The 11,192-nt window shown below is 47.9% G+C and overlaps 2 protein-coding genes across 2 annotated transcripts; one reads left to right on the forward strand and one right to left on the reverse strand.

The window, feature by feature from the left end:
• Positions 1 to 133: 133 nt before the first annotated feature.
• On the forward strand, positions 134 to 2,876 carry SMAC4_01850 (uncharacterized protein; the record flags this gene model as incomplete). The annotated part of the gene is made up of 1 exon (XM_003348779.2): positions 134 to 2,876. The coding sequence occupies one exon, from the start codon at positions 134 to 136 to the stop codon at positions 2,135 to 2,137; it is 2,004 nt and encodes a 667-aa protein (XP_003348827.1). The 3' UTR covers positions 2,138 to 2,876.
• A 4,046-nt stretch (positions 2,877 to 6,922) lies between these two features.
• On the reverse strand, positions 6,923 to 7,045 carry SMAC4_13458 (uncharacterized protein; the record flags this gene model as incomplete). Its single annotated transcript, XM_066091424.1, has 1 exon — positions 6,923 to 7,045. The coding sequence occupies one exon, from the start codon at positions 7,043 to 7,045 to the stop codon at positions 6,923 to 6,925; it is 123 nt and encodes a 40-aa protein (XP_065946429.1).
• Positions 7,046 to 11,192: the final 4,147 nt, after the last annotated feature.

Consider the following 11,192-nt stretch of genomic DNA (forward strand, 5'->3'; position numbering starts at 1 on the left):
CTCCGTTGTCCATCATCTTCCGTGTCCGAGTCCGCAACTGACCTGCCGAATCACGTACCACATACCATTTACCGACGATTGAAGCGCGTGGCGCGTCCTGGCTTGGTTCGGATCACACCACAACATCACAGCCATGGCTGTCGGCCTCATCAACGGCCGCCTTGCTGCCGATGAGGAAGCCAGGGCAGAGGTCGACGTCTTGAACTCGCGCCTCGAGAAGACATCACAGCTCACAAAGAAGATTCAGGCCTGCCTGGGGAGGTTGGATGCCACGGGCAAGAGTGTTCGGGATGTCGCTGGGCCTCTTAGCGGCGAGACCAAGAAACTCCAGGTCCTGGGCAATAGCAAGTCACCTGGCCGCCATATCTCCCTCTATGACGTTGTTCATCGGCAGTGGACGCTAACCGATAGCCATTCGTGTTTAGACATCGACGCCGTCATCGCCGCTATCGAGAAACTACGATCACCCGCCGACAGCAAGAATGACGAAGAACAAATCATCCGCATGGGCCCTGAAAAGGCCGGCCTGTCCAACTACCTGGCGTCCATCAAGCGCTTGAACAAGGCCTTGAACGACATGAAGGCTTCCAACCTCCGATCAACACAGCAAACCGTCGCCGACCTTCAGCGCCTCGTCAAGACTGGCAATTCACAACTCGAAAGCTCATTCGACAAACTTCTACGGAGCGAAACACCCCGAGCCATTGAACCTCTACACTACCTCACGAAGAACATGCCCTTCCCAGTGCTCTCCCAGGAAAAGATCACCAGGTTAGGTCTCATGAATTCGTACCTCACCGGCGTACACCAGCAGAACACAGGGGCGGGGAGCTCGCAAGAATCGCCTGTCATCAAGATTTATGCCGAAGTCCGGTCTCAGTACCTACTATCGACCTTGGGCAACTTGGCTACGGCAAGCACCAACACGGCCAAGAAAAAGACCCCAGAGGCTGTATACAGGGCGGGCACAAACGGTATGGGAACCTACGCCCAGGCCATGGAGGGTCTTTTCCTGTCCGAATACGACAACATCTGCAGCATCTTCATGAGGGAGGACTGGGGCCCCGTCTTCCAGGCGACATGTCAACCGGCCCTGGTCGAGCTGGGCAGGACTCTACGGGAACTCAACAGCCACATCAAGTCACATATCACCACAGACTGCTTCCTCGCATATGAGATCGTCGAGATCATTTCCAGTCTGTCCAATAACCTGGAGAGCCGGACGGGCGAGCTGAAGAGCTCTCTTGCTGCGGCCTTGAAGCCCATCCGGGAGACAGCCAAATCATCGCTTGTCGACTTGCTCGAGGAGACCAAACGACAAGTCAACAGCTTGCAATCGCTGCCCGCGGATGGCGCGCCCACCCAGCTCGCATCACAAACCATGCAGCGGCTGCAGTCCATGGTCGACTTTTTGCGACCCATATCCAGCATCATGATTTCCATTGGCGATGGCGGCTGGAAGTCGGCCGCTGCGTCCAAGGGAGGGGCTACCGATACCATCCCCAGCCTTTCTTCGTTCGATGTCGGTGCGGACGGACAAGATATCTTTACCCACTACTGTGCCGACACCATCGAGACCCTCCTTTCTTCTTTGGACGCCCGTGCTCGTGTCCTATTGCAGCAGAAGAAGGCAGTCATCGGCGTGTTCCTGGCCAATAATGTCACCATCATTGAGCGTATGATCATGGAATCTGGCCTGGCAACTCTTCTCCAGTCTCGCCTCCAAGTGCTAGAAGTATGGAGGAAGAAGTCCGCCGCTCTCTATACCGAGACTTGCAAGGAAATCAGTATCCATCTCTTTGATACGGTCCACACCAACCGCACCGCGCGCCCGACCTCGGGTCAGGGCATGGTAAGCTCGGCCTCGATCATGAAGGGTCTCAGCTCCAAGGATAAGGAGAAAATCAAGGGCATGTTCACAGCCTTCAATTCCGGCTTCGAGGAAATGGTCGCCCGTCACAAGCAGTTCGCCATGGAGAAAGAGGTGCGCCAGATGCTTGCACAGGATGTCCAGCACATGCTCGAGCCACTTTACAATCGATTCTGGGATCGCTACCACGAGATTGACAAAGGAAAGGGGAAATACGTCAAGTACGACAAAGGGTCGATCGCTGCTGTTTTCCGCAGCCTTTACTGATTGCGTTCTCTTCCGCGGGTCGTTCGGACCACGGGCATGTCCGTACAGGGCAATTGCACCTTTGTACCCAAATGGTGGAATCCCTACGCAAGGAAACTCCCCTATCCCGCTTCCGGTCTGCTTACATTAACACACATCCGAACTCCTGAACGGTTTAGGGAGGTGGAGTGCGACGTACCTAGGGGACCGGCAAGACATCAGGCCATAATTGCGTTTCGGGCATGCATCCTGCCCTTTGATAGGGGGGTGGGGGATCTCGCAAGGCTAGCCCATTGCCTATTGGCGAATGGCATCGACGCCCGCGCCGTTGTCTGGTCTCTGACTGGCAACGGATAGGGCGGATGAGCGATGGTGGCCCGCAGCGAATTGCCCTAACCGGGAGCGCATGTGCGTGAGGTGAGATTGGGATTACGGATTCGCGTTGGCATGCGCATTATTCATGGGGCTTTCCGACGATTCGCATGTTTCATGACCGATGAACGGGGCTTAGAGGAAAAGAGGAAGGAACCATGGGAAAAGACCATGAGCGGGCTAAGGTTGCCTTCTCTCGCTCCATTTCGTTTGATCAATTTAACTGAACTAAATTGTTTTTGCTAGGAATTTTGGAGATACCACCATGTACGGAGAACGGCGTTATGTTTTTGACGGTACTCAGCTCGACTTATTCACAACCTTATCTTCGTCATCTTTCATTGTATATACCTTCATATAACCATGTCTTAATTACAATAATGTCATGCGGAGCAATGTCTTTACGGAGAAACAAACCAGTGCACGATCGGGAGATATCACTTTGGCGTTCTAGTCCATCATCCCAACTATCACAACACCCACTCGCATGCAATGAACATTGGCAAGAGCACCCGGTGGGCCAAGGGACAAATGAAAGTGTGGATTCGGATTGTTGGCCTACGTTCCCAGCACTGCTCACGAGTGATGATGGATCATGAAGTTAGAGAGTTACACTATGAAGCCTCCTCTCCCTGACTCAAAACTCAGATATCATTTCCTACCTGGACTATCAGAGGTCAAAATACATTCGATTCCAGTCAATTCCATCCCATTAGGAAGCAATGTCTCATACCATCTTAGCATTTCATCACCTCTTCTACCGATTGCATATACTACACAACCTCAACCACCAACGAACGTACCCTACATACATACCCAAATCTCATGACCCTCCACGATCACCATCACTATTACTCACTGAACCAAGCAACTCTACTAACGAGAACTCTACCAATGATGCCTCCTGTCAGCCAGCTAGCCAGCAGAAGCTTACACGGCGCAGTCTCCGATGGTATGGTGTGATGATGTGCTTCAGAAGTTCCATAGAGCATCAAGATCATAAGCCCTAGTCGTGGGTAGTGGGCAGTTAATGTAGCATCTGATCACTTCAGACCTCCCTACCTACCTATATATTATCTCTCTGTCTATCTATCTACGGCGATGCCTCCGGTCGACGTCAGCATCAACCATTCTCGCTCGAGGTTGGTGGCAAGGTATCTATCATTTGGAGATGGATCACTCCCGTCGTCTCGTCGAGCAACGGAACCCATCCACGGTTCATCTCCTCTTTCTCTGAAACATACGGCGGTTATAGGATCAAAGTTATATCTACGTACTTCTCACCTTTCCTGCGAAGGCAGCAAGCAATTCGTCGTGTCGTTTACAAGCTATGACATGGACGGGGATGGGGACGGGGTACTCAACCCCCCACTTACTCCTCCCGTTTGCGAAGGAAGAAAACAGCATGTCGATGATATTACTACATTATTACTGTTACGGTGCGGTATAGGTATCATGATATCCATCCAGCCCTACTCATCCTACCCCTTTACTTACCTACCAACATCAGTCGTGCCGTAAATGCTATACAAGCGCGCCTCGCCGGTTTCATCCCGTCTGCCCGGCTGCCCGGCTGTGGTGTAGCGTATGATTTTCAAGCCTCGAGCCGTCCGCCCCGTTGTTTGAGGTTGAGGGCGGGGAGCAGTGGGATCGTCGTATAGGTTCGGTTGAGTACGTGAGCGGAGGGGAGTAGGAGAAGTAAGTAAGTAAGCAGTCGAAGAAAGGACCAGGAGTCTTTTGTCACTCTACCACTCGGTCCCTGGGGTAATATGGTCTTGAGTGGAAATCGGAGCGCTGGAGAAAGTAATCTCAGTCAGAAAGTTTGGGTTGGTACCAACGATTGATATGCAGGTGAGTTCGGTCAACTTCGATTAATGTGCTAAGTTGCATATTCAGGTGGGCAATGCGGGAAGTCCGTTCTCATTGGGAAAGAAGCATGAGGAAGGAACTATCCAAGCTGGGAAAGAGAATTGGTTAACAAAATATTATGGAAAATGAAAATCTGAGAAAGAAAAACCAGATGGAAGCAGGAGCGCCAGACGACACCATCCCTCTTTACCCGAAAATTCCACATCCATTCACCCCACCTTCCATTTTCCTTTCATAGAGCTAGGAAGGGACCATCAAGAAGTCCCATCCATCAACGAAAAAACAGGTTGTTCCTTCTGTTTCTGTTTTCCTTGCAATTCTTCCATGTAACCTCAACGTCGTTGCGTGTCATGCATTTACAAGCCGCCTACGCTTTTGGCATAGTGAATGGTACTAAGATTGCGGCACAGTCTTGGACTTTGATGAGGGTGTAAAACGATTTGGACTCTCCCATCCCGTCAGGCCATTGTTTATTTATGTGTAAGCCCTGACGTGGCCTGGCTAGATGCAAGAAACACTAGGCCTGGTAGTATACCTCCAGAATAATGTATTCAAGCAGCTCCAAACATGGTTAGAAGAATCACCCATCCAAACACATCGTCACCCGAACCATCTCGGCCCGCTAACTCGCTCGGACACTCCCCCCCCTCTCTCTCATCTCTTGCCGTCTCTCTCATTTGCGGGGATGTATGTCTTTTAACACCGTCCATCCGCGGAGATCTAGGTTGCGGTCTGGGAGGAGTTTGGAAAGGGTTCTTCTTTCAGGGGCCCATGTCTTCTTACCAGGGCAATATGCACGTCAGGAGCAAGGGGGGGGGGGATTTGACTCCGGTCGGGGAAGGGGACCGGGAAGGAAAGGGTTATGGAATAGGACTAGGGGAAAGATGGTGGTGGTGAAGGCTTTGGGAAAAGACGACGACGAAGTGAGGTTAAGGGGGGAGGGAGGAGGCAAACAAGTTGTTGTTTTGGGGTTGGGCACTCGGGGAGTTTTTTATAGGTGAGTGAGTGCAAGGCATGTTGGATGACGGCGTTATCGTATCATTATTGCAGTGTGGGAAATATCAGGGACTTTGCTTGGCCGTCAGTTGGCTTTTCCAAAGTGGCGTCTTCTCCCGATGTTCTTCACGTTCGCGTTGTATTCGTACCTTGACCGAAGGATCTAGTCTCAACGCTACTGCGGTCGGGTACAGTAGGCAGGGGAAGTAGGTAAGATAACTGAGGAGATATGTGTCCCATGAACAACTGTAAGGTAGCAGCAAAGTGATGGAGGCGTTGACAATGCGCAAGTGATAGTGTTACATTGACTAGAGGTAAGCCAAAGAGTGAACTAAATTTCAAAAGTCCTCCTTTCCGATTCCCATGACTCCTAAAATTTCCACATTCCCAAGCATAGGTGTTCCCACCCAAAAGCGCCGTCCTAACATACTCCAAGCAGGAAAAGAAAAGAAATCCTCTGCTATGCACGATAAAGGGGATAAGAAATTGCAGGAGGCAAGTAGGCCAAGGGGTCCATCCCGCCAAAAACAGTCAAAAGACAAAGACAAATATCCCAGTAACACCTTCCCGATCCCGACCACCACCGCATCTGGTAAGTGGTAACACAACGCCTTGAGCCCCATACTTGGAGTAGGGCTGCACTCCGACCCGATATGGGGAGCTCCCCTATCCCCCGCCCTTATATCCGTCCATGAGTTAAGCGCAGGAAAAACAGAGACGGAAGCCCCCGCAGATCCCATGCCATGTCTCAACACGAGGCGGAGAGGAACAGGAAGAGGGAAAGGAAACTCCGCGTAAAGCCAAAAAAACAAAAAAAACAAAAAAAACAAAAAAAACAAAAAACCAACTGTGATGCAAATAGCCAAAATGAAAGTCCACGAACGCCCCAGCTGGAAAAGGACCGAAACAAATGACCAAGGAAATGTGGTAAATGGGGTAGTCTCGTTCACAAGATGAGAGGGGCCATGGGCAACAGACAGCTTTTTCCACCTCCGATCGTTGCCCACGAGCTGAGAAGTACAGGGTAGTTGTCAAACAAGCAGGACGCAAATAAAATGCACGAGTTCCATCCATCTGATATGCAGTGTCGTATGCTTGCAAGAGGTGTACTGTAGATCAGACTTGCTTTTGCAGCACGACCGTTGGTTGTTGGCGGCAGTTGAGGGTGAAGGAGCCAGGAGATGTTTGTTTGTTCCATTTTCCAGAAGCCATGCATCGCCGGTGAGGAATTAGCGTCGTGAGAGATGTGATGGACGTTGTAGTAGTGGCGGGTGTTTGGACGAAAGGCCTTGAGGCCCTGTTTTGTCGTTTGCCATGATCCAATGAGTGACTTTGAAGAGCGGCTTCCACCCGAGAAGTGGTTAAAGCTGACGGGAAGGAAGCGAGATCAACGAAGCAAGGACGCCATGGATCGGCCATGGTGAACTTTCGTTGAAGGTTGAAACTCGGGACCGGTGTGGAATTATCTGCAGGCTAAGACAACTTGCATAGACTGGGCGGCATGATACAGCCAGCCCAATCCGGTGGGACAGCCCTGGGACTTCAAGGCTTCAGGAGGAGATGCCAGTCTCAGTATGGGCAGCTAGCACACTCGGCGCCCACGGGGCAGTAGTCATGTGTACCAAAGTCAACTGCCTTGCAGCAGAAAGAGCAGCAGTGGTTGACAAGAGGCTGATACTCCTTGACGGCCATGTTGAATATTGGTATGAAGGTTGAGGGTGAGGGATGTGGTTGTTGATGGTGACTTGTGCGTGTGAAAAGACAACTTTCGCGGTTGTATATGCTCAAGTTATATTGAGAAGTAGGAGTGTATATATGAGATTAACAAGGTCGAGTTGGATAGAGGCTGATATGGCAGAAGAGAGGATGTATAGAGAGGATGATGATGCTTTCACTTGAAGCCAGAAGCACCTTGAGAGAGGCCGGAAGGCAGTTTTAAGTATTTTTGGAGGAAGACGAGGCAGCGTCTATGTTGGCGGTAGTATTGAAAGTGGTGAGCAAGCAAATGAGTTGTTGTGAACAGGCACTGACGAGGTCAACGAAGGAGCCTCTCTTGGCTTGTACGGGTACCTTAGACAAGGTTACTTTTGATGTTAGCCAAGACGGGCGAGGATTGGGCAGCCTGGAAGCCGTCTCCTCAGTAGCAAGGAGCGGCAGGGGAGCAAGGGCACAATGATGCCCATGGATGAGATGGATAGGCAGTGGGGTGAGCAAGATGGATGTCAAGTACGTATCGAGGTACAAGAAAGACCAGGGGCCCGCTGTTTCGATTAGGGATGATCACGGATCCTGGAGACGTAGGTAGCATCGTCCATCGAGTTCCGGCGATATTGAGGGACTGGTTCCGGGTCGATGTCTTCCACTTGGGTGGACGTATGAGACGACGCGAGGTGATGATGGGCAACGAACCACGGGACGTACCGTAGCCTAGGACGGGAGAGGGGAATCTTGTCTAAGACCTGGACGCCTGAAAGGAGCCTGCCATGTCCTCCATCCCACTTGAAGGGTGCTGCCCTGATGAAAATCGTGTCTCACAACATCTGGGATACACAAGTTTGTGCCTGTGCCTTTGCCCCTTGTGTTGTGCGACACCAAAACAGGTACGCAGACCTTTTCGTGGACGTACCTGTACTTCTTGGCCGACCACAAAGTCAGCCCTAGCTTGTTAATCATCCGATTCCCCGATGAATTTCTTTTGATGAAAATAGGGGCCCTGCTTATCTTGATGAACGTGATTCTTGGGTGTAAGGGGGAAGGGGGTTGTCAAGAATGGGGAAATTACCTAGCTCATTCCGGTCGGCGAATAAAACAGCTGCAAAGAGGAATTGACGCCAAAACCTCCCAGCAACTCTTGAAATAAAGTGCCAGAAATGAGGGTTTACAGGGGTGCTGAGGCAACCTATCTTATATAATCTAGCGGGTTGATTACTCAGTCAATTACTCAGATTTCTAGTGCGGGATTTACTGGGCACAGATTTCTATATAATAAATAATCTTTTTACTATATCAATCTAATCTTTGCATATATTTATATTTTAAAAATAAAAAATTTATTTACTATATTGCTGATTATGGTAAACCGAATGGAATAATAATATATTATAGCTAATAATGATAATGTAATGGCAGCCTTGCAGTTGTGCCTCTTGACTGCCATTACAACTATATAAGACCACTTGAGCGACTGAATTGCCAGCTTCGGTTACTTGTATCCTTTTGGAACATAGCCTAGTGATGTAGTGGTCCGCCAGCGCCATGACACGTGCCAGGACCTATCTGCTAGTGTCGTAACAGTTGGAAGGTTAATGTCACAGGTTGACATTGGCTATATAGTGTGCATTCCGAGTTCTGCCTTGCAAGCAGAAAATCGTCCTATCTTTTGTAGGTTTGGCCGTCTGGGCATGTGCACCCCAGCCTGTCATAGTTAATTTTCTTAATTATAAATTAGCGTTTGAATTTAAATAGAACGAGGTAGAGGAGGGTAGTAAGGAGTTAGGCAGCGGTAGCGGCGGCTTTATTAGAGACGACCGCTTTAGTAACTACATCTATTCATTTTGGAAATAGTATAATATCTTTTTTTTTTAAATTTATTTGCTCCAATGCCCTACTGGCCTATAATAATAGCACCAGTATAAAGATGCTACAGTGAACTGTGCACTTGTAGCAGAGCGGAGCGGAAGCGGTAGGAAGTACGACAGCAGTGCTGAAGGAAGCAGCGTAGTAGCAAAGACAATAGGAGGATGTTGTAAAAGAGGTCTTAAAGAGAACTCTGCTCTCAAGACAGAAGAGTACAATGAACTCTGCACTATAAGAGTAGACTGCATTGTATTGCTTTGATTGTATTTGCTTGCTTGCTTAAGGAGTGACTAACTAAAGGAGAGAAGATGCTTTTATATACACGAACGTTAAGTATCTAGAATCTTCTAGAGTATAGGAGCTTCTGTAAGTTGATAGGAGTGCTTGTAAGAGCACTATATTATGAAAGAAGTGAACTAAATCTATGAGCTTCTGATATATTCTATGATGACAAATTAGTCTAGAAGCAATGCTGAACAAGTTAGAGAATCTAGAATACAATGGCAAAAATTCTGTATTCTAGTACGTTCTGTGGAGGCTGAGTGGACTGATTCCGTAGAAGGAATAGTTTAATCAGCCTTCTATACTACAAGGTAGTACAAAGCAGTTACAAGGCACAGTACTAGCTACACGCTAACAAAATTTTAATAAAATTTTAATTTCAAAGTAAGTAGGGTCCTTCTTAATAATAGACTAATTTTTAACTTTATTTATTTTAAATATTAAAAACCTACTTTTCCGCGCAAAGGGCATTTTATAAATTTAAACAGTAATTTTCGAATTTGATAACAGTTTTCTTCCACTACAGCGGTATAAGCTATAGTTTTATTTATATAAGCAATATATTTCTTTAATATTTTTTTATCTTTTTAAAAAAATTTCCGCATTTCAAGAAGTACGTGCTACTTTAGAGTTATTATAATTGGAAAAGCTTACGAAAGAATAGTGGATACTATTTTCGAACTTATAAATACTTTTATTAATTGTTATAAGCAACGACGATTTAATACTATTGCTACGTACGTTATAAGATATTATGAGAGGAGTAAAAGACTCTTACAAATCAATTACTGTTGTCAGTTTTCGTTTTGGAGCACTTCTCAACCAGAAACCAGCGTTCCTAATTTCAGCGTCGTTTATTATATTATATATTAATAAAAAGCGGTAGAGACTATATATAGCTTGATTTTATTACTAGTTTTTTAATTATATTATCCAATGCAATTAGGAGGGTGTATTAAAAATAAGAGTTTATAAGGGTTCTAATGCAACCTATCTTATATAATCTAGTAGGTCGATTGCTAGGTTAATTACCTAGATTTTTGGTGCGGGGCTTACTGGGCACAGATTTCTACACAATACACAGTCTTCTTACTACATCGATTTGACCCCTACACGTACTCATATTCTACATAAAGTTAGTATACGCGTGGAAGTCCAGCAAGCGTGCCAAGCCGTTAAAGTCCAGCGTTTGCCATTGACAGAGGAAAAGAGGGACGCAAAAAGACAGCTTATCGTGAATGCAACTGCATCCAACCGAACCAAGCTTTTCAGCGAGAAAAGTCCAGCATAACGATGATGTGACTGTGGGGCGGGAGGGTCACGAGGTAGCAAAATGGAAGCGAATTGACCTTTGTGCAATATCCAACCTTCAATGACAAGCTCAAGCCACGGTAGGATCTGGTTGCTCGGCTAATAGGTAGAGGTACTTGGTAGACGTACCTATTCTTATCACACTCGATCCGAGTGAGGTCTGGGGAAACCTGGGACCTCTTTGGCTGTCCGACATGAAAAATCCGAGGTACATGAGCTGGAAACACCTGGTTTTACGTTTGTGTGAAGAGACACCCTCAAATTTGCCTACTCGTGGCAGCCCAAGAGCCTTATCCTGTGCCACTGTGGCACAGAAACGTGTGGTTCTTGTCCTGTGCCGCAAACTGGAAACATTCATTGGTAGTCCGAACCTCTTGTGTAGCGTGCGGATCTTTCTGCAACCCGGCATTGGGTAGGCTGGACGGAGCCGCGACAGGTTTAGTGGTAGTTAGCTCAACGTCGAGGAATTGAAGTCTTGCGTGCTATCACATCTGCAGAATAAACATTTGCTCTTGCGAGTCGCCTTGCCGTTTTTTGCAGTGCCGCTTCATCTCTCGTAAATATCTTCTATTCCGAGTCCTGAAGTTGTAAATTGCGCCGGAAGAGACTGTCGTCGGAGTCGGCACGTTGGTCCCAGAAAAGTAGCTGTCATGGCCGATGAGTGGGTGGC

This window comes from Sordaria macrospora, chromosome 3 (assembly GCF_033870435.1).
Source record: "Sordaria macrospora chromosome 3, complete sequence".
NCBI lineage: Eukaryota > Fungi > Ascomycota > Sordariomycetes > Sordariales > Sordariaceae > Sordaria > Sordaria macrospora.